Source organism: Cuculus canorus, chromosome 9, assembly GCF_017976375.1.
Source record: "Cuculus canorus isolate bCucCan1 chromosome 9, bCucCan1.pri, whole genome shotgun sequence".
NCBI lineage: Eukaryota > Metazoa > Chordata > Aves > Cuculiformes > Cuculidae > Cuculus > Cuculus canorus.
The window spans coordinates 25178182-25200672 of NC_071409.1; the positions used below are offsets into that span (position 1 = coordinate 25178182).

At 49.4% G+C, this 22491-nt stretch overlaps 1 protein-coding gene and 1 long non-coding RNA gene across 7 annotated transcripts in view; one reads left to right on the forward strand and one right to left on the reverse strand.

Annotated features, from left to right (window-relative positions):
• The window catches only part of LOC128853004 (uncharacterized), a 50851-nt gene extending 40162 nt beyond the window's left edge, over window positions 1–10689 (forward strand). The window contains exon 6 of one of the 3 annotated variants that reach the window (XR_008451184.1): window positions 8231–10689. This is a non-coding gene — a long non-coding RNA (uncharacterized LOC128853004). Of the gene's footprint in view, window positions 1–1240; window positions 3076–5807; window positions 5984–8230 lie in introns of those variants that run through there. The other 2 variants (XR_008451183.1, XR_008451185.1) reach the window with 2 other exon arrangements.
• A 179-nt stretch (window positions 10690–10868) lies between these two features.
• P2RY1 (purinergic receptor P2Y1) lies at window positions 10869–21411 on the reverse strand. 4 transcript variants are annotated; one of them, XR_008451181.1, is made up of 3 exons: window positions 17866–18004; window positions 12604–16801; window positions 10869–11009 (listed from the first exon to the last, which is right to left on the reverse strand). XR_008451181.1 is itself a non-coding variant. In XM_054074166.1 (2 exons), the coding sequence occupies exon 2, from the start codon at window positions 16731–16733 to the stop codon at window positions 15642–15644; it is 1092 nt and encodes a 363-aa protein (XP_053930141.1). In that variant the 5' UTR covers window positions 16734–16801; window positions 21284–21411; the 3' UTR covers window positions 13552–15641. The 4 variants fall into 4 exon arrangements, 1 of the variants encoding a protein (XP_053930141.1); XR_008451180.1 differs by having other exon boundaries at window positions 10874–11009; window positions 11403–16801; XR_008451179.1 differs by lacking the exon at window positions 10869–11009 and adding an exon at window positions 11530–11655.
• Window positions 21412–22491: the final 1080 nt, after the last annotated feature.

Consider the following 22491-nt stretch of genomic DNA (forward strand, 5'->3'; position numbering starts at 1 on the left):
TCTGCGCTGCTGCTGAGGCTGAGCTGAGCTGCCTCAGAACACAACCAGACGGCAGAGGGGCTGGCTTGGCAACCACCCATCTGAGTGGTGGGAAGGCAGAGGAGAGGTCCAGCATTTGAGCTCCAGGGCTGGGAGCCCAGATCTGGCCCATCCTGTGCATCACCGTGACGGGAGCAGGGCTGGTGGTTCTGTGGGCGCCCACCTGTGCCCGAGCAGGGGCAGGTGATGACTGCAATATTCAGCTGTCTACCACAACCCCCATGTCCTTTCTTAAAGACAAACCAAGATACTGCTCTCCTGCCTTGCTAGAGATCTAAATTGCACTCTACTCTCTGTGTGTGATGGTGCACGGCACACAGCGGTGAGGAATCTGCCACCAAACCCTTGCCTAAATGCTTTGGAGTGACCCTCCCTGCTCAGTACCTGCAACCGCACGTCTCCAGGTCTCACCTATGTGTTTTTACAAAGTCTTTATATGGCAAATTGGAGCCTGTAAGAGAGCAGGAGTCTTCAGGATGAGCCAGTAGTTGACGGAGTCCGAGCAGATCCATGGGAGGGGAAGCAGTGCCAGCCCCGATGCATGCTTTCTGCACAAGGCTGAAAAGCCTTACAGGGACCTTTTTTTTCTGCTGCTGCTGTTGACCTTTCTTTAAATCACAGCACCAGTGCTGGCAAGGGCATCAAGCATTTGGGAAACAAGCTACTTCATGCGCAGAGGGTAGTTACAAAAGTTTCCTGACAACTGCATCTGCATTACACCTCATTTTACTGGATAAAATGTGTTAACAACTTTACAGGTTTGGAGCTGATGAAAACAAGCATCACACGCAAATGATTTTCAAAGCAGAGATCTTGAAAACCACTGGCAGCCTGACATACTTCTCCATATGTTATATAAAGTAACTGTTTACAATATGAGCTGGCAAATATCATATAATATAGCTAATAATTAGATGACACTGAAATATGACTCATTTTGAATGATCTCATATGCATATTTATACCCTTAAAAGTATTAATAGGAAAGAAAAGCAAAAGCTTCTCAAGGAGCACTGGCCCAATGGGTGCAGCTGCAGCTCCCAGCTGGGCATTTCTGGGGGTGCACAGCCCCATTCAGCTTCAACATCCCATGGGACGTGCAGAGACCAGATCAAACCCGGGGATTTCTGGAGGTGCACAGCCTGGTTCAGCCCCAGGACTCCTCAGTCCCTGTCCTGAGAAGGTGCCCTTGCTGTTGCAGGTGGGGTGCAGCACATCCAGCTTGAGAGGCACCCACACGGGCACACCAAGGAGCTACTGCTTTGGCAACACTGAGCAGGATGAGGGCGTCTCAGAAGATGGAGAAAAACTGTAGAAAATGAGTAACTCACTGCATTTTGCCATGGTGAAATGAATCTGCTGTCCTCATTTTGGCTAAAGCCACCTGACGACTTCTTCCTAAATCCTTTTTCCTCCCAGTACCAGGCAGGGTCTCTCCCCTCCCGGGGGCCTGATGCAGAGCACCCCAGGGCAGCTGGATGGGGCTGCAGCCTGCCCCAGCCCCTCTGCTGCCCCACAGGCTCAGTCTGACCCTCTTGTGCGTTGGCGGTGAGGAGGGAGTGGAGTTGGTGACTGCTACTGAAAGCGAACTCTGTCTGGGAAACACCGCGCCCCGGCAAGGCTCCTCCAGGCAGCCTCTGTTCCTGCCATGTCACCTGCTTAGCTTCAAATATTAAATCTGGCATTTAATTACAGATGGTGATGACAGCGAGGTTAGTCATGATGCGGTAATTAAGGCCAAGGTTTGTATTCACTCGCTGCCATTAGGCGTAACCCAGTGGTGGGGAAGGCGAGGCGGCAGCCCTCCAGAGCTGAGCCGGAGCAGCATCGCACAATGGGCCAACCAGCCCTGGGGGCTGCTTTGGGGGAACCTGCCAACACTTAACTTCAGTTTCTTTTAGCCTAAGAGTCAAATTCTTTTGATAATTTAAACGACTCCATCTAAAAGGCAAAGCAGGGCCCGAAATGCAGTTCCCTCATCTTCTTAGCATTGGATGCTGATGGAAAGGACAATGGGGCTGAGAAGCTCTGGCTCTTCTGTTCTCTCCTGGAGATTTCCCACCGATGTGAACTTAGCAGTGCTTCTAGATCTGCTCTCGACCCCTATGGGCGTGGGGGCTTCACGGTGTGTTGGGTTGGGCAAAGTACAAAATACAGAAGCGCCATTTACGCATTATCAGTGCATCGTGTTTTCTGCCTCCCCACCCTTTACAGCAAAGTATTGGGACTTCCTAACTTTGAAATCCTAAAATATTTACGGTATCAACTGTTAGGGCTGTATCAAATCAGGTTGGTCACTGGGACACCGAACCTTTGGTGAAGGGGGTTGTTCTACAGATGGGGTTTTACTGCCACTTGCTCTCGGCCACCATGAATTCCTGGGGCTGTGGCCCCAGGGCTTTGGAGGAATGGTTATAGTACCTGTTTCTTCAACCCTTATCATACGAGGGTGGTAGGAACCACCTCAGATTGGAGCTGTAAAACGTCTGTCCCTGCAGGGCTGGGTATTGCAGTAGCAATTTCAAATGTGTCACTCAAAGTGGAAAAAAATAGTATTCATTACAACTGGATCTTAGCATTTTAGGTACGGGCGCATGCATGTATTTATACACCCCCCATGTATGTATGTACGTAGTTGATGGGGTATTTTTAGATACAGTGTAAAACGATCCTGTTCATGCGCTCCCTGGTTGGTGTAAATTGATTAAGAGCACCAACTGAATGCTTTTGTTTCTATAAAAATATAAAGCACATATGCAATTCTGGAAATCGAACTCAAAATGATTTTCAAAGATTTACTTCCAAATAAGTTCCGGGATGGCTGGTGGCTTTTCCCGAGCGGGTGACAGGGCTGCATTGCCCGCAGTTCCCGCGCTGCATCGCGCCTCCAGCTCCCGCTGCCCGGGCACTCGCCGGTGGGCTGAACCAGGCGAGCCGCAGGCAGGGCTTGCCTCTATTTTGGGGAGAGAGAAAACTATACTTAGGGCTGAGTCATCCCTTCCAGTATCAGTTGCAGGAGAGCTTAACCGAGCAGAGCCGGTGACCAACTCCACCGGCAAAGGTTGGTGGCCATGTGCTGGGGCTGGGAAGCCAACCTGGAGCCTCTCTGCCAGCATCAGTAGCCGCGGACCCGGCCCTGGGCTGACACTGCGGTTACAGCTCTGTCCCCTTTTTGCTGTCGGAGCCTGGCGCAGGGCGATGGGGGGGATTTCAGCGGGTGGGTTCTGCAGTGGGCTCTGACCCCAGCTACGGGCAGGGCTCCCGTGAGCCCCCCCCGAGGTTTTAAGGGCCACATCCCTCCTTGGAGCCACCCCTTGAAAGGCAATTTGCCCTGGGATGGGAGTGTTACAGCCAAAACTTGAGGTCTGCTTCCTTATGTACATGGATTAAGGGTGACTGCTTATACAACCATTTACTGGGGAATGGTATTGACTGGTATACAGTGGTATTTAACCTCTCTTCATTTTACTATCCTGTTGACGATCCCAGAAGCAGCCAAAGAAGCTTCTCAGTGTACTTATTAAGAAATGCATATAGAGCTGGCTGTACCGATGCTAGATATCGCTGGTATGATATCAGTCCTGCCAGCAAACAGCAAAGAGAAATGTTTTTCTTTGCAGATTTATTCCCCATGCAGAAAGAGAAGGCTAGAGAACATTTTCATTGAATCGCATCCAAACAGTCAAGTCAGCCTTCTCCATCTGCTTGAAGTGGGGGTTTGGTTGTTAATTTGCCTCCGTGGGTCTCTCTGTACCTATTTTCTGTGGTGTTACATTGGACACCTGTAGGTCATTTTTTCTCTGATTTTTGCTGTGCTCAGCCATCACTGTCAAGGGACATTTTTTTCCCCAGTTTCTGAAGAAGGGGAAGCAACTCAGAAACAAAAGATCATTTTTGTGAAGAGCTGTTCTGATGGTAGTGAGAGCTGGCTTATAAACCCAGAGTTTTCAGTCTGAATCGAGTCCCTTAAGTAATACCTGAATATTGGCATATTTTTTTCTTTTTAAAGCATTTAACTTGGGGAATTTTATTTTTGGCACGTAAATGTCAAGACGAACAGCAGCCTTTCAATCTTCCCCTGGCTCTTCCTGCTCTGCGCCTGAAGCTCCTGCTCCCCCTCCAGCAGGGCTGTTCCCCCTGGATGCTGCACCCCCTTGGGCTGGGAGATGACGGGGCTGGAAGGTGGTGGGTCAAGCAGGTGTCAGGGCTGGGGGGTGATGGGACCAGGGGTTGATGGGTCCAAGGCTGATGTCAGGGCTGGAGAGTGATGGGCTGGGGGGTGCTGGGGCCGCTGCGGGACTGGGCAGGCAGGGAGAGGAAGCAGTCCTTCTCCCAGCTCTCTCCCTTCCCTGAAGGACTTTGTTTTAAAACAAGTACTCTTTTAAAAATCTAGGGCAAGTCAGTCTCTTGCCAAAATTAGTCTTTGTGCAAGAGCATGAGAAGGAATTTTAATGGGAAGCTGGTATGTGGGGATGGAGGGAAATGACTGCTTTTACTATCTCAATGCTGTTTTAAATAAGGCCTGGATTATCAAACAGCTTTGCCACGCTTGCTGATATGTTTTACAGGAAGCATCACTGCCACTTCTCAGTAATACACAAGAATGTTAAACAACAACTTACTTTTTTATTTGTGCCAAACGTGTCCTGACACATTGCTGAGGCAGATGAAAGCTGCAGCTCAAAAGAACGCACAGGCAGAGCCTGGGTACGCTGCTTTTATCTGCCTTGGATATTGTCGCTGGGTTGGTAATTGATACAAAAAAACCTGCAAAGCCATTTTTCAGCTTTTATTTACCTAACTGCGGCTGAGGGGAGCAGGGAGAGGCAAATGCCGTCTTGTGCTCTGCCCTGCCAAGTCTTGGAGCTCTTGGACAGAGACCGCAGTCGGGATGGAGACAGGGTGGGAACAGGGATGGCGATGGGCACAGAGATGGAGACAGGCTGGTTTAACAGCTGGGCTGCAGCTCCTGTGGAGTTATGTGCTACAGGACATCACCAGTCATGGAAGTAATCTAATAAAAAAACAGGGAAATGGGGGCTCCTGAGTGGAAAAACTAATATCACGATTGCATATCCAGCTCTGTCCTGGCTCCTGCCTCTTTTCAGCCCAGCACCGACCTGTCCCGCTGCCTCCCTGCCCATGGGCTCTGCCGGCTCCTCCGACTGCCGGCAGCTGAGCAGCACCTACAAAATTATCCTAAGGGGGTGATGATTTGTGATTTCTTTTTGCAAAAAATTACATTTGACTTTGTAAACTAAACTTTGTAGGTACTGTCCCCTCCCTATAGCAAAGCGGTTCATTATTTTTAACTGGGATCTTATAACCTCTGCCTGCGCTGGTCCCAAGGTTCTTCCCAAAGCTGTGTGCATCCCCCAGGACGGGCTGCAGGATCAAAATCCACACAATGTACTGCTCTTACTGGTTAAATGGGACACACTGGTCTGTCCGTACATGGAGACAAAAGCTGTATGATTTCATTTTGCATTAATCTACATTTCTACAGGCACTTGCGGGACAAAAGGGATTTCTCGCTGCTACTGAAACTTTTTCGGAGAGGAAAAAAAGTTTCTCAGTGCAGCAGGTGAACTGAATCCCAGTTTCTGTGGCTCAGAAGTGGCTTCTGGCCGTGCTGGGGACACTCAGCACCACTGCTCGGTGTGTTTTGATTATGGGAAGAGCCAGTCAAAAGGTGGCTGTTGCCAATGGGGCTGTGCCCAGGCAAAGCAGCCATGACAAAACCCACAGTTTCTTCTCTTTAATTGCAGATGTGCACATGGCAATGTCAGGCACAAAGGGGGAGTGTTCAGCTTTGGGTTGCCCAAGTCCAACATCATTAGCTCTGGGAACTGCGGCACCTGCCCAGTGACACGGGAGGCGGCAGGTCTGGACCCTGTCCTGGTTCAGCACTGGAGGGCTTCAGCCACCCTGGAGTTGTTCCTGGTCACCAGGAACATGATTCATGGGAGGGTCAGTGGAAGGCTTTCAGGGAACACCACCAGCCTCTTGAAAGGGCAGTGATGTATGATGAATCTCCCATAAAAAAAGGCCCAGCAGTATAAAATAAATAAATCATTTCTCTTCTACAATGCACAGTTTCATGGTTTTTCCATACGTAACTGAACTTCTCAGATGTTTATGCTGAGGATACTCAAATTCTGCCATGCAAGTAGTCTGCAAAGATTTAAATTTACCTGGCTCCTCAAAAGTATTCTTTAATTCTGAAATTGATACTAGCATAATATTTGGTGTGAAAACTGTGTATAACCCCCAAAAGCTTCTCCAAGCTGGGTCCTAGAGAGACCAAACAAGTGAGTCCTCATCTATTGATGTCGGGGCTGTGCTCCAGGCCTTCAGTGCATCAGTTTGGGATGCTCTGCTGCGTGCAGGATCATCCCTTCCCCACCTCTGTCAGTCCCTTCTGTCTGCTTGGGTCTTGCTGACACCAAGGGCAGTGTCTCAGCGCTACAAGAATCTGATAATCATTGTCTCACGATGCCCTGTAGCTACCTCCATCCACTCTACAGCTTGGAAGCTCTTCCCGAGTTCTCCTGAGCATTCACTCCTTGCGTTGTCCCCACTCCCAGCTGCCGGTGGGGTTCCGCCAGCACCGGGTTGGCTCTGCGTGGCTTCTGCCCTGCACCCATCTGCCCCAGCACCCACCTCTCGCCCCAACTCTGCTGACTTGGCGGTTAACTCCATAGCTGGGTTGTTTCTCAGTCACTGCCTTGGAGAAAAATCAGTTTCCTACAAAAGGCTGTTATTTGTAGTGGAAGGAAATGCATTTTTAACCCTGAGCCACAGTGCACTCACAGCTTCACACAGTGCAAGTGTGGCAGAGGTCCCATCAATGGCCAGGGACACGTATTAGAACGTGGGTTTGGTTCTTAACATTGCTAAAGCAGAGCTGAAGCACTCACCCCGCTGGGTGAGGTCCATGAGAGCGGTCAGGCTCTTGCAGACGGGTTTCGGTCTGGCTCTGGGTTGCTGCCTCAAACTCTGGGAGGAGCGTGCGGGGTGGCTGCTGGTGCTGCTGCGTAAAAAAAGCCATCAACTGAATGGAGAAGACTTCTATGAATTATTCACATAAATAGCTTTGCTGTTCTTTGGGTATATGGGAATGCCAGGAAGTTCAAATGGTGTTTTGAGCACTTTAAAGAGTAGATCTTCCGGTGGTCCTCACTCAGGGACACAAGGATGCTCCCACAGGCAGGCAGCAGCCCAGTGGTGCACACACAGGTGGAGCTGCTCAGGACCCTGGTAGTAGGTTTTCCTGCATGATTCTCATCTAGGAAGTCTGGAGTATGCCTGGGCTTCAGGACCTCTCCCTGCTGGCTGCTGCCCAGCGTGGGCACCAACTGGGAGGAAGGTGTTGCAGGGACGGAGAGCTTGTCCACCTCCTGCACGTCTGCTCCTGTCCTGCCAGCAAGACAAGCTGTCCATGCAGCCCGGCTGCTGGCTGGGAGCAGCTTCTGCCCCTGGGCTCCTCGGTACTCTCCTGCCGCAGGTCACTGCCACCTCGCAGCGCAGTGACACCGTCCCACAAGGAGCACTGGGCTGGTCTGTGCACCCCAGGGGCTACAAAAACACCTGATGCTTCACTGTCCTCTTGGTATCACACGTAGAGGCAGCGTTTGTGGCACCCACACTCAGCTGCCATGTAACTCGTGAAGCCTTTGGGTATTTATATTTCTGCCAGCAGACACGGTTGTTTCAGTCTCTATGGCATAGAACAGCTTTGCATCTCTCACACCTCACTCTTGGTCGCTTGAAGCCCTGCGGGGATGCAGGGAGGCGGCTGCGGGGCTGCCGGCGTGGGCAGCAGGGCTGGAGGAACCCCCAGGCTGCTGGGGCTGAGCACTGCCCGCCCGCCTTGCTGCCGATGATGGTTTGGGGTAGATCCCATGGGAATCTATGGCTTCTCCCAATAACCCCTCAGCACTGACCTGCTCGTCTGAATTCAGCCCGAACCATGCAGTGGCGTTCCCGGCATTTTCCTCCCACTTGCGTCAGAGCAGGAGCTGGATGCTGGCAGCAGAAATCTGAGCTGCACGGTTTGAAACCCCTCGTTTATTTAATTATTTATCTAATCAGCCCATTGCCAACCTGCGCAGGATTCTCTTCTATCCTCTAATGCTGTAAGATAATTTATTGAGAAGTTTATAAACAAACATTCCTTACTTTCATGCAGTGCTTCACACGACCATCTGTCAGGTCAAGAGCAAACCACACCCAGGCAAAGGTTGAAGGAAGCCAGAAAGAAACACACAATCAGCTCAAGCATTGAAATATGATATTTACATACTATGTGTTACTTTTTATGTTTAAATACAACCACCAAGAGCGGACCTTTATAAACCCCAACAGATCTAGACCTGACGGACCTGGGAGCATTTTAAAGGATTCTGTGGATCCAAATGTGTGGCCTCACTTAAGGACCTGTAGAATTTACATGAGCTTCATCCATCCATTTGCTCAGGAGTATGAGGCTGTTGGGTCTTACTGGGTGTGGAACGGGAAAGGGAAACGTGATGATTTGTTGACAATGGAAACTATTTGCTGATAAGAAAATATTGTTATTGAAGGGATATTACATCAGAGCTAAGAAGTTTTCGTGGAGTACAAAGTTAAGCAAAGGATGAGAAAAAATAAATGAAAAGAAAAGAGGAAAAAATAAAATAAAGCAGGTGAAATCAATGAAATCATAGGATAGTTTGGGTTGGAAGGGACCTCAAAGCCCATCCAGTTCCACCCTCTGCCATGGGCAGGGACACCTCCCACTGGATCAGGGGCTCCAAGGCCCATCCAACCTGGCCTGGAACCCCTCCAGGGATGGGGCAGCCACCGCTTCCCTGGACAACCTGGGCCAGGGCCTCACCACTCTCAGGGTGAGGAAATTCCTCCTTATATCTAGCCTAAGTCTGCCCCTCTCCCATGTGTTCGTGGCCCTGCAATTTGCACCACAGCATTCCTGTCATTGCCCACACCTGGACCCTCAGCATGCAGGACCACGAACCAGGAATCTCTCACTCCCTTCACAACGCCGGCTGAGAGTCTGGGTCCTTGCTCCTTGTCCCGGGGTTTTGCCTCACACAGTTACTGGAATAGAAAGAAGATGACAAGAATTGTCCTCTGGTCACCCAGTGCAGCTGTGCTGCTCCATGAAGCTGGAATGCAGGGGTGGGAAGGCAGTGCTCCAGCTGCTCCCCCAGCAGCATCCCCAGCCCTGGGCTCCGGGAGCAGGGCTGCCTCTGGGCTCCGCATGGATGGACAGGTAAGCAGAACGAAACTCCACGCTGGGTGAAGTTAGCACGGCTGCAGGCAATGAAACGAGCCAATGGCACGAAAATGGAGGTCCACTTAAAATCCAAAATACTTGTATTTTCATGCAAGGTATGGCTGAAAAAAAGGGTTAAATATTATAATTTGTATTGCAAAAATGGAGGTCCACTTAAAATCTGAAATACTTGTATTTTCATGCGAGGTATAGCTGAAAAAAAGGGTTAAATATTATAATTTGTGTTGAAGTGTTAAGCCATTCAGGAAGGAACAGTTGCGCTGCATCCTGCAACAAAGTCAGCCGAAGAAAAGGAAAGAGTTTCTGTAAAGGCAGATTTAGCTTTTGCTCTGGATGGACCAGGCGATGCGCTCCGGGCTGTCAGGTTATGGTTCCACGTGCTGTGCGGTAGGTGGTGGAATAAATACCTGAGGCTGAGCGAGAGCTGTGCAGGAAAAGGCAGAAAGGAGCTCGGAGCAGGCTGTTATCCAGCTGAATGCTTGGAATGGGAGAGGGTATGGAGGGATGCTGAGGCAGTGTGATGCTGAGGCTGTTACCTGTGCTCGGAGGTGGTCGCTCCCCCACCAACAGGCTGCGAGACGAAGCGTCGCTCATTTAACTCTCTTATTTTTGATTCTCGGTTCATCCACTTGGTTCTTCTCAAGGTTTTAAGTTGTAGCTATTTTGCAACCCTTTCATTATCTGTTTTGAAGCACCTATCGCTGCCTGAAGAATCACCTGGAAACGTGAATTAACTGCAACAATACAAAAGGCAGAAAAAGGGTTTCATAATTTTATTGGAGTGGTTTCAAAAGGAGGTTGCTAGGTACGGTGCCAGTAACTCTGTGGCTGCAGGTCTGCTGCCACTAAAAATAGTTACAAAAAGCCATGCCTAACAGTAAATGTACATGCAAACAACCCCATGCTTTATTAAAAAAAAACCAACAAAATCTTTTCATTTGTTAAAATTATAGACAAATCAAAGGATATTTTTTACTACTATTTAATTAAAGCAGTTACATAGCCTGAGCCTAAAATACCAAGGAGCGCTGTCTCTGCAGATATCACAGTCAAAGTTCACGAGTATTTACACAAAAATCGAACTTAACAATATTAAAATCACGGTACAAGAGGAAAATAAACATTTTCATGTATATCCTTGAAAAACACCGTAACCCATAGCCACAAAATAAGAAGTGGGTTTAATTCACAAGCAATTCAAAGTATTTGAAATTATTGTGCCAGTACAGCCAGGCTCCAGAGATAATATTCAGTAGTGGGTTCTGATTGAGCGCAAAGCCCCTGAAGTTGGAAACGATACAGCAAATGTAGGTAGGTTGAAACGGTCGTATTCAAGCGGTTCTTACTTTCGGTTTGATTTGGTTTACTCATTTATTTTTTTAAGGGTTTTTAGTGTGGGGTCAAACCTCCTTCCACCCACGGGCCGGCATTCGCCCCCCAGCAGCTCCGCGTGCACCAATCCCAGTTTGCCACCAGCAGTCATCGAACGCGGCTGCTCAGGAGCTTGGAATACAGTTTTTGTATTCAAATTCAACTTCAGGCCCACAACTTCCTTCAAAATGTTACCAACGGTGGAGACTAAACACTGCAGGTAACACATACCAGTGTGTAGACTTGAATAATAGTGGGCTGTGTTGAAACATATCTATCGATGGTTTCGTTCTGGTCCAATCTGAAGACAAAAAAACAGCAACAAGATTAATAATATTAAAAAAAAAAAGGTTCTAGAAAGGCTATTGGGAGATTTCTGTCTCCTGGGCCAGCGTGTTTGGCTGCTACAAACCTGACTTTCCCGCAGGACTCTCTGTGGGTGGCAGCGGGGAGGAACAGCCCTTTCCGTAACGCATCTCACCCGGCTCTCGGTGGGAGCAGAGCTCGCAGAAGCAGCGTGCTGTGCTCCGCAGGCTGCAGCCGGAGCAGCGTCTGCTCCTGGGGCTGCTGCTGCTCAGCTGGGCTCGAGGAGCCTGGGGTGCCCGCAGCCCCATGTTCCCCCTTGTCCTGCCTCACCCAGAAAGAGAGGATGCCTGGCTTGGCAAAACTTGGCATGACCGCTCTTCATGCTCACCCAGTACGATGCCGAGGTTTTAGTCTATGGACCCACAGGAAGGAACCAAATCTTCAGCTTCTGTCCTGGGCCATGGGGAGGAAGCAGCAGGATGCTCTGTGGCATTGACCCGTGGACCATCAGCCACAGACACAGCCCCACAGCAGAATGCGGGTTGGAAAACGGCTTACGAAGGCATCCAGTGCAATCTCGGGCAAGATTCTGCTGGCTCCCTGTGTCTGAGCATTATTTCGTTCAGTTGGTGTCATATGAACTGGATTAAAAGAAAAAATCCTAGGTGCTATGCTATGAAAATGTACAAACTGACAGCAGATCATGTGTAGGTTTCATACTGATTTCATTTTGTATTGAAGATTGCCTTATGTGGGAGATAATGGGCATAAACGAGGAAAAAAAATTAACCCTGTGAGAGCTGGAGGAAGCAAAACATAACTAACGAATAATACTTTGTTTCAGTGTGGATCATTGTAGAATGCTTTAGCAACACTTAAGCTCTAAATAACGATTTACCTCAAACCTTTTCGTGTCTCCAGTGAATATTTTGTATTTGTTAAAAGATGCCTAAATATACTCAGAGGAAAAACAGGTTAACAGCATGATCACAAAATTACAGTGCCGGATTGCATTTGCTAGTCAAAGGCAGCACGAGGGGAGGCGAACCGTTTAGGTGGTCTTCCTGTAGTAAGACCATGAGCTGAATCTTCTTCCTAGTAAACACAACCTATTGTCATCGTTGGTTATTACTGAAAATAGGCTGCAGGTGAGATAGGGATAGGTCAGAAACTCCAGCTGAGCGGCTTAGGGAAAGGCTTCTTTGCCTACGCCCACTGCAGAGGTTTATGTGTAACCACAGGGATCGCTTGGGCCTCTAAGGTTGGTGGACCGATTGTCTTCCACAAATATATTAGAGTGGAAAAGTACCCAAAGGCAATTTTTTAACAGCAGTCTTGCCCAGTTCCCCCGGAGCTAATGGCTCCATCACTGTCTGGAGAAGACCTGCCTGGCTTTTGCCCTGGTAGTGCCCAATGACCCCATCTGACCAGCTTCCTCGCTGGCGGGATGGCCCAACAGACACACGTCTGTCCTGTTGTAGGTAAAAGTAATCGTGTGGGAGGAGATGGAACTCGGTGTGATTTTTGTAAGGGTTCCAACTACCTCATGTCAAATATAGCAATGTTTACAAAAAAAGGAGGAACTTTACATGAGATCGTGAGGCTCAGCTTTGTGTTTCTGCTGGATTCAGAGTAGGTTGTGACATCCCAGTGTGTGTCACATCGGAGCAGGATGCAGTTTGAGGTGTTGGCTCTACAGGTCCTAGGATGTGAAAGATGGAAAATAAACAGTGTGTAAAATGTGTTCGATGAATCTTCTTGGTGTTAGGGGAAGGCTCTCGTGTGCTTCCATGAGGTGAAGATGCCGAGTGCAGTTGCCTGCCATGTGGATCATCAGAATTGATCTTCATTTAATAAACACAGACCTCAGCAATGAACTGGGTGAATAACCTGGCCGGTTGCACAGTTCTCTTCCATGAGGCAAGACAGAACAGAACGAGCTTCCAACGGTTCAGAGGAAAGCAGGAAAACTTGGCTGGTGTTCAAGATCCACAAGGCTGATGCTGGGATGGAGATGGCCATCCCGAGCTCCAGAAGGTGGATGTCCCAGGCAGGGTGGCTCTCTGGCCGCATGTCTCTCCCACAGCACACCCAGAGGATTTGGTTGCACGTGGGTTTCCGTACACTCCGTAACAGTCAACGATGCCATATTAGAGCGACATATTGCAAAAAGACTGTAAGTAACTGCATAAGGACCAACCTGGGCGTATGGTTTTACATTCTGCTGTGTCTGTTTAGGATCTTTTTTCAGACATGGATTAGCGGAACATTTTATTTCCTAACTGAAACAGACAAATAGACCATGAAATGCTGGGAAATGGATACGATCTTAAACCTAAAGAAGAAGATTCAGAGAATATCCTATTTTTATGCTCTCTCTCCATTTAATTAATCCACCATTCCAAACAAGACGTGCCTCAGTTGAATGAAGTCTCAAATAATCACATAATGGAAGTAATTTATTGTGAATCAGGCTCATTCTCTGGCAATACAAATAGGCTGTGCAGTTCCACAGTCTTTTGTCAGTAGGGATTAATTAGCAATTGACCCTTGGCGGGGATTTCTTCAAAACCTCTACATTTTCCATTTTATAGGGCTAAATGAGATCCTAACATTGCTTTAAGAAGCTACGCTTTCTAAGCAGCAGTTAAATTTAGCTTTAGGCTATAAATCAGGAGTTTAATTTATCACTAGGTTACAAGTCAACAGTGAACAGTCAGGGTGGAACTGAGTTTATTATAAAGATGTTCTGTTAGAAGACACAGTATTACAGAGATCAAAACATGCTGTTAAATTTTTCCATTAATGCCCAATTCTGACTATGAACACGGAGAACCACACTTTACATACTTTACATTTAGCTTTCTAATAAATAAGTTCAATAAATAGGGATTTTGCAGATCAAGAAGCTGTACGTGTGAACAGAAGCTGCTTTACAATGTCATCAAAAAAATAACTAGAGCTATTCTTGTTTGTTACCAATCACTGGAAGTTAGTAAGTAAAATATAAATATTTTACTCTTACCACGAAGACTGGAGGAACAAAGATCTGTTAAAATCACCCTTAGGATTACACAGAACTTAACTTCGTACACTAATTTTAGAGCATGCTTTTGTACCATTTCTAGCACACAATATTTTCAAATACATTTCTTAAAAATATCAGAATAAATGAATAAGGCTGCCCATGTCAGATTTCATCTGTGCTCTGATCACCAGCTATTGTGTTACACAATATTGCAGTTTGGCTAATTTTGGATGACCTATTCCACATTTGGAGAAGACACATAATAAAGGGCTGGATTTAGTCGGTAGTATATTGCAACATCTTGTTAATACAGTAATTTATTCATCACAGTACAAAATATTAATTCCCCCCCCAATTATTTATATATATATAATATATAATCCATTTATATTATCCTTTTTAATAACTATCTTCTTGGGAAACAACTCTTACGTTATCTCTAAGACTGCCAGAAATAGAAACACTCTTGTACCAAATGGAAACGCAAGTAACTCGAGCAACCGTAGTTTTACTTGTCTGAAAGGTACAGTTATTTTCAGCACACGCATTTCTCATGTTTTACCCGTAAAGAACTCCAGCATGGCTCCCAACGCCGGCAGTCGAGCGTTGGCACCGTGGGCAGCCTTCAGGAAAGGCAGCTCGCCCCTTGGCTCTGCAGGGCTCGCTGAGGTGCTCCCTGGGCGAGCCCAGTCCTCGCTCAGCCTCATCCTGCCGGCTGACAACACACCTGTTTTCCCTCAGCATGGAAGGCAGGATCAAACCACCGGCTGCTCACAACGAAATCATCGCTGCATGCATTTGTACGCTGACATCTGTTCACGAAACGCCCTGCCATGTGCACGTGCAAAGCTGGCGCCTGCTTGCTCGGGCTCCTAGAGACAACCTGCTTCTCCGCCTGCCAGTGGCGAGGGCCAGTTCACCTGGACGCCCATTTGCCCAATTCTGGCTTTGCCATTTTTTGCTCCATATTTTTCATGAACAACCATCGCAATCCGAAAGCATAATCATGCACACACCAGTAAGCCTACCTTTTGTAAAACACGGGCACTCAAACAAGACTGAATCGTAAATGCTACCAAAACTATCAAATAATGATCAACACCAGAAGTAGATGAAGAAATAAGAAAACCGTAAAGGTGAGATAACTGCATCCTGACTTTGATATAAACGTTTGTGTACAGCAGTAAATGAGCGAAAGGCTAGTGGGCCTCCAAAGAGAAGATTCTGCTCCTTCTTATTTCGTATTTTTAAAGAGAGGCTCATTGAGAACATTTTTGAATGTGGGAGACTAAGTCATTAAAACAGAAGTACTTGGATTGCTTTCTTCCTTTAGGGGATTTACTTCATTTTACTTCATCTGATGCAAGTCAGAAAGGAATGAGAATATCATAAGAAGGAAAGCTGATTTTGACACGTTCTTTTCCATTAAAATTCTTCCACTTACTTTGTTAAGCTTTTTCTAAGATCAGAAAATGAGGCTTTGCCGAAAAGGAATTTGAGAGACTGGTAGGTTTTCCCCACACGCTTGTAGCACTACAGCATCCTACTGTCTCAAAGCGGAGGATTTTTCCAAGCCGTTCCCAAATCTTTTGCATTCGTTCACAAACTTGTATCTCCATTCTGTTTATACTCAGACAAAATATTGAGAGTCATTTCCTCACTTTTGGACTGCACATTGTGTTCACTTCTTCGGGACGATTTCCTGGTCGCCCTGGAAAGCCGCCTTCGAAAGGTATCACCTGCCAGAAAGTAAAGGATAGGGTCGACGCAACTGTTGAGGCTGGCCAGACCCCTCGTTACCTGGTAAGTAGCATAAACCTTATCGTTGAAGGCACACATTTGTGGAGTCTGAAAATCCACCCTGGCTCTTAGATTTAAGGTCTTCATCACGTGGAAGGGAAGGTAAGACACAGCAAAGACCGTCAACACAATAATAACCAGGTAAATAGACTTTCTCCTGAGAGGAGAATTGTCCAAATCTTTGTAAATCAAAGCTTTCACAATTAGCCCATAGCAACCAAGAATCAGTATGAATGGGATACAGAACATCAGCACGGTGGTGCACATGCTGTAAATGAAGTAACTTCTCAGGAAATCATCGGCGGTCGTGTCGTAGCACGTCGTGGTTTTATTTTTCCTTATCCCTGTTCCCGAGTAGAAGAGTATTGGAGAAATCGCAGCCACCACGATGGCCCAGACCAGGGTGCTGATGTACACCGCGTTCTTCTTCTTCAGCCTCCCCAGCGACTTCAAGGGATGCACAACCCCTGTGTACCTGTGCACGCTGATGCAGGTGAGAAACAAAATACTGCCGTACAGGTTCACGTGGAAGATGAACCTCTGTAGTTTGCACATGACATCGCCGAAGATCCAGTCTGTTTTATTGAAGTAGTAGAAGATGAGGGCAGGCAGAGTCAAGACATACAAGAAATCAGCTAGCGCCAAGTTGAACATGTAAACTGAGATGCCGCTCCAAGGCCGCATATGGAAGACAAACATCCAGATGGCCACGCTGTTGCCCAAAAACCCAGTGATGAAGACCAAAATGTAGACGGTGGGCAGGTAATAGAACTGGAAGCCAGTTTTAGTCAGGGAACACTTGGTGGTGGCATTTCCGGCAGACCAGCCACTGCTGGATAACAGGTTGGGCTCAGTTCCATTCAAAGCAGCAGAGAAGAGGACTTCAGTCATGATCCTTCCAGCAAAGTCACATAGGTCTGATGTGAAGCAACAAAGTCTCTACAGGAGCAGAAACGCATCTAAAGAAAGGAAAGCACAAAGAAAACCTCACTGGATGGCAAAACCTACCCTGTTTTACTTAGGGAGGGTCTCAAGGGGCTGGGCTGAGCCTCCCCTGCCTGCACAAACCCGAGGAGTGCAGGTGTGGGGTGAGGGCTGAGAAGGGGCAGCGGAGGGAGGAGAGAGAGAAGGACTGGGGAGGAGGGAGGGTGGAAGAGGGACTGGGGGGAAAGAGGGACTGGGGGGGAGAAGGGGGACTGGGAGGGAGAAGGGGGACTGGGGGGAAAGAGGGACTGGGGGGAAAGAGGGACTGGGAGGGAGAAGGGAGACTGGGAGGGAGGGAAGGAAAGAGACTGGGGGTTGGGGGCAAAGAGGGACTGGGAGGAGGGGAAAGAAGGGCTTGCGAGAGGAAAGAGGCACCGGGACCAGCCTGGGGGGCGGCGGAGGGGGGACCAGGGGACACCGGGAACGGGACCGGCAGGACGGGCAGCGTGGCCGCCGCTCCACCCGCGCCCCTCGGGGAGCGCCGCCGCCCCGACCGCCTCCGCCCCGCTGCCTCCCAGCGCTCCCGGCTCCCTCTGCTCATCCCAGCGCTCCCGGCTCCCTCTGCTCATCCCAGCGCTCCCGGCTCCCTCCGTGCGTCCCAGCCCCCTGGCATCTCATCGCACCCGGCTCCCTCCGTTGATCCGGACCCTCCCGGCTCCCTCCAGGCATCCGAACGCACCCGCTTCCCTCCGGCATTCCGAACCCTCCTGGTCCCCTCCGGGCATCCCAGCCCTCCCGGCGGCATCTCACCCCATTCGGTTCCCCCCGTTCATCCGAACCCTCCCGGTATCTCATCCCACCCGGTTCCCTCCGGGCATCCGAACGCTCCCGGCTCCCTGCTGGCATCTCATCCCACCGGCTCCCTCCGGGCGTCTCATCTCGTCCCTCCCGGCTCCCTCCGGCATTCCGAACCTTCCCGGTCCCCACCGGCATTCCGAACCCTCCCGGTCCCCACCGGCATTCCGAAGGCTCCTGCCCCGCTCCGGCCATCCCAGCCCCCCCGCCGCCCGCGGCGCCCCCGTCCCGCCCCGTCCCGCACCTGCGCCCCGCTCGCCGGTCCGGGCGGGGGGCGGCGAGGCGCCCATGGCGCGCAGCGGCTCTCACGGCCCGTCCATGGCGGGAGCGGCGCGGGGCGGGCGGGACGAGGCGGCGGCTCTGCCCCCGGGCGCGCCGCCCTCGCAGGCGGGCGGTGCTGGGGAGGGACCGGGGAGCAGCGCTGCGGGGAGGGGGGGGTGGGGGTGCCGGTGGGGAAAAGAGCTCGGGGACCACAGGATCGTAGAATGGTTTGGGTCGGAAGGGACCTCAAAGCCCATCCAGTGCCACCCCTGCCATGGGCAGGGACACCTCCCACTGGATCAGGGGCTCCAAGGCCCATCCAACCTGGCCTTGAATCCCTCCAGGGATGGGGCAGCCACCACTGCTCTGGGCACCCTGGGCCAGGGCCTCCCCACCCTCAGTGTGAAGAAATTCTTCCTTATGTCCAGTCTAAATCTGCCCCTCTCCAGTCTATACCAATTGCCCCTCATCCTATCCCCATAAGCCTTTGTGAACAGCCCCTCTCCAGCTTTCCTGTAGCCCCTTCAGGTACTGGAAGGTCACTATAAGATCTCCTCGGAGCCTTCTCTTCTCCAGGCTGAACATCTTCTCCAGACTGAACAACCTCAACTCTCTCCGAGATCATCGAGTCCAACCATGCCTGCCCATCACTAAAACCCCTAAGTGCTTCATCTATCCATCTTTTAAACTCTTCCAGGGATGCTACTGGTTTAAGCAACAGTGAAAAAACCATTCATATGGTCCAAAAATTAATGAATCCTCAACATAAGAAGGTGTGGAGCTGTTGGAACGGGTCCAGAGGAGGCTACAAAGATGACCAGAGGACTGAAGCACCTTCCATATGAGGACAGGCTGAGAGAGTTGAGGTTGTTCAGCCTGGAGAAGAGAAAGCTCCGAGGAGATCCTTCCAGTACCTGAAAGGGGCTACAAGAAAGCGGAGGAGGGGCTGTGCACAAAGGCTTGTAGTGACAGGATGGGGGGCAATGGGTGTAAACTGGAGAGGGGCAGATTTAGACTGGACATAAGGAGGAATTTCTTCATGATGAGAGTGGTGAGGCCCTGGCCCAGGTTGCCCAGGGAAGCTGTGGCTGCCCCATCCCTGGAGGGGTTCCAGGCCAGGTTGGATAGGACTGAGCCAGTGGGAGGTGTCCCTGCTCATGGCAGGGGGGTTGGAAATGGATGATCTTTAAGGTCCCTTCCAACCCAAACTGTTCTATGCCTCTATGATTCTATGATCTTTTAAACGCCTCCAGGGATGGGGACTCCACCACCTCTCTGGCCAGCCTCTGACAGCGCCCGAGAACCCTTTCAGTGGAGAAATTGTTCCTGATGTCCAATCTGAACCTGCTCTGGTGCAACTTGAGGCCATTTCCTCATATCCGATCGTCTGTCACCAACAGCCACCTCACCACAACCTCCTTTCAGGCAGTTGTAAACAATGATGAGGTCTCCCCTCAGCCTCCGTTCCTCCAGGCTAAACAAGCCCAGCTCCCTCAGCCACCCCCCATAATCCTTGTTCTCTACCCCTTTCACCATCTTCATTGCTCTTCTCTGGATCTTGGTGTTCTGGTTCACAGCAAGTTGAATATGAGCCAACAGTACACCCTGGCAGCCAAGAGGGCAACCAACCATGTCTTGGGGTGCATCCAGCACGGCTCTGCCAGCTGCGAGGGGGGATTGTCCTGCTCTGTTCTGCACTGGTGTGACCCCACCCCGAGTATTGTGCGCAGTTCTGGGTGCGCAGTATAAAAAGCATCTAAAGCTACTGGAGAGTGTCCAGAAGAGGCCACGAAGTTGGTGAAGGGTCTACAGAGGAAGTCATATGAGGAGCGGCTGAAGTCACCTGGTCTGCTTAGCCTGGAGGAGACTGAGGGGGACCTCAGTTTACTGCTTCCTCACAGGGGAAGGAGGAGGAGCAGGCGCTGATCTCTCTGGTGGCCAATGATGGGGCCTGAGGGAATGGCAGGAGGATGTGCCAAGGGAGGGTTAGGTTGAGTATCTGTAAGGGAAGGCTCCTCGCTCAGAGGGTGGTGGAGCACTGGAACAGCTCCCAAGGAAACAGTCACAGCACCAATCCTGACAGTATTTGATAATCATTTGGACAAAGTACCCAGACACATGATGTAAATTTTAGGATAGTCCTATGCAGGGGTAGGGGTGGACTGGATGATCCTTGTGGGTCCCTTCCAACTCAGATCATGCTGTGATTCTGTGATTCCATATGCTTCCACCAGCTGCGGGATGCTCGGCCCCCTCCAGTCCTCTGCAGCGACAGAGGAGGGGGATGCCGAAGCCCCCTTCATCCGTCACCTACTCCGGAGGCTGCCAGCACCGTCCCGCAGCCGAGTGCGCCGCGCCTGAGCTGCTGCGAGCGCTGAGCAACGCTTCCCTGATTCTGCCTTCAGTCAGCCCTTTGAAAGCTGCTCTGCAACCCAGTTTAAGCTACGCGAACATGTTAATTGCTGTAAATGGAACAGCTGAGCAGAAATATGCTCTACTGACCTCTAATTAAGCGCTATACATTTGGCACTTGAGTCAGAATACGATTATTATTTATTGTCTTAGCAAAACACAATCTGCTGGTTTCAGCCATTTCTTCCCCACTCACATTTTCGCTCGGCTGTGTGGTGAGTGATACATGAGCGAGTCATATCTGCTCTCAGTGAAAAGCTGTGTTCTAGACGGAGGATTATCAGTACCTCATGAATATTCATTTCTCAAACTTTTGAGTCTGGCTAAATTATAAAACTACTTTGTTGGGAAAGCTTAATTGGGAAATCAGCTGCATATTGTACCCCTGTAGGAATATGCAAGTGGATGCAGATGGGGTTGCCAGATTAGCGTCTCTTTCAAGGCAAGTTATTCAGACTAAAACTTTGAAGCCATGCCTTAAATTTTGTAAATATAAGACCTTTTATTCATGTATGTTAGGTTTTTTTCTTTTTGTACTCACCCACTACCTGTGTATTTACTACTTTGTAAAGCCTTTTTAATTTTAGTTTTAATAACAAGCTGAACGTGAAAAGAAAGGTGAGTGAAAAATGAGACAGGAATAGCAACACCTGTACAGTCTGTTGGAAAGCAAAGCCTGGTTTGCAAAACTGTTCAGTGGTGCCCTCTAGGATTTGAAAGTGTGAGCAAAAATTAATCCTTAGCATCGGCGTTCCCACAAGAGAAAACACTCAACCCACAAACCAGACGTCTGGTGAACACAGAATAATAATATCAAGCCCACCGTGCTGGTTTATGAAAAAGCCGCCTTGCTCCCTGGAGAGCTGGCTGCATGGCCCAAAGCCAGGGTTTCTTGTAATTAAGAACTTGGATTCTTGGGAACAACAAAAATAGAGTAAGATACGAAGCGATGTTATTAACATGTGAGAGGTCTTTAAGTTTATCTTTACCTTTACAATTGTTATTTCATTAGCAGTTTTCTCAGAGCCGTCGCTAACGCGTAGCTTCTCTTGGCAGCTCCCTTGAATTTCCTGTCTTGAGCAAATTTTGAGTCATGCCGAAGCAGTGTTAGATAGCATCAGTAAATATGCACTATGAACTACAGCCTGTTTTCCTCAGTTACCTAAGCACGGCTGTAAATCCAAACCGCGGAGACGAAAGGTCGGAGCAGTAACTCAGGGAGCCCACAGCTGCCCAGGAAGGAGGCATTTCTTAGGATGTGTGCTCATGCTTAAGATAGGCTGAGGTGCAGGCAGCAACACCAGGCGCAAGGGTCGGCTGCGAGGATTTCTCTAGAACAGGGCTGCAGTTCATTAATGTGGGACCTGGAGAAGTACGAGTTCACCGGTGCAAGCAGGAGCAGGCAGAAGGAGGCGGCTGCGTGTGCTGGGTTTGCCCAGGCTCCCCCGGCAGCGTTCACACCAGCTGCAGGCTTCGTGCTGACATGACGTTGGCTGGGGCAGGAGAGACAACACCTGATCCAACATGAAGCCGTGGCTGCACAGGGAGGTGGCATCTCATCTGACGTAACATTCTTGTGGGTCCAATGCGCGTATTGAAGGTTGAATATAAACATATAAATATCTGCAGGCAGAAGTGAATCTGTACCAAACCCATGCTTCACATCCTTCAGCTGTAGTCCTGTTGATCCGTTACTAAAGACTCCAAGGTCAGATTTATAATCTGGTCTGAAAGACTTCAATTAATTCAGTCTTCTGTGCCAGGGCAGGATTTTCCAAGGTACCTGAGTCATCCCTCTAACCTTTTTTTTGAGCGACCTCTCATTTTTCATCGGCTTTTTGGAAGGACGGCCACCCAAAGCAGGCACCATTGTGATGTTGCTGGCATTGATTACAAGCACCAAGCTGCCTCACTGCCCCAGCAGTTTCTGACGATGCCCCTCATGGGTGTAACATCGCACTCACGTGTTGTCTCCTGGCTTCTCCTTGGGAAGAACCTCCATCAGCAGATCAGGTGCTGCAAACCGCAGCATCGCACCTGAACCACACTTACCTTCCTCACAAGAGTGGTTTTATGCACATTTTCTACATCACTAGCATTCCTCCCTCCTTTCACTCCTGCCTCACATACGTCACTTCATCCAGGCACTTCTTTTCCTTTTTTATACCCCAATAACTGTGACTGCTCAATATTTCAT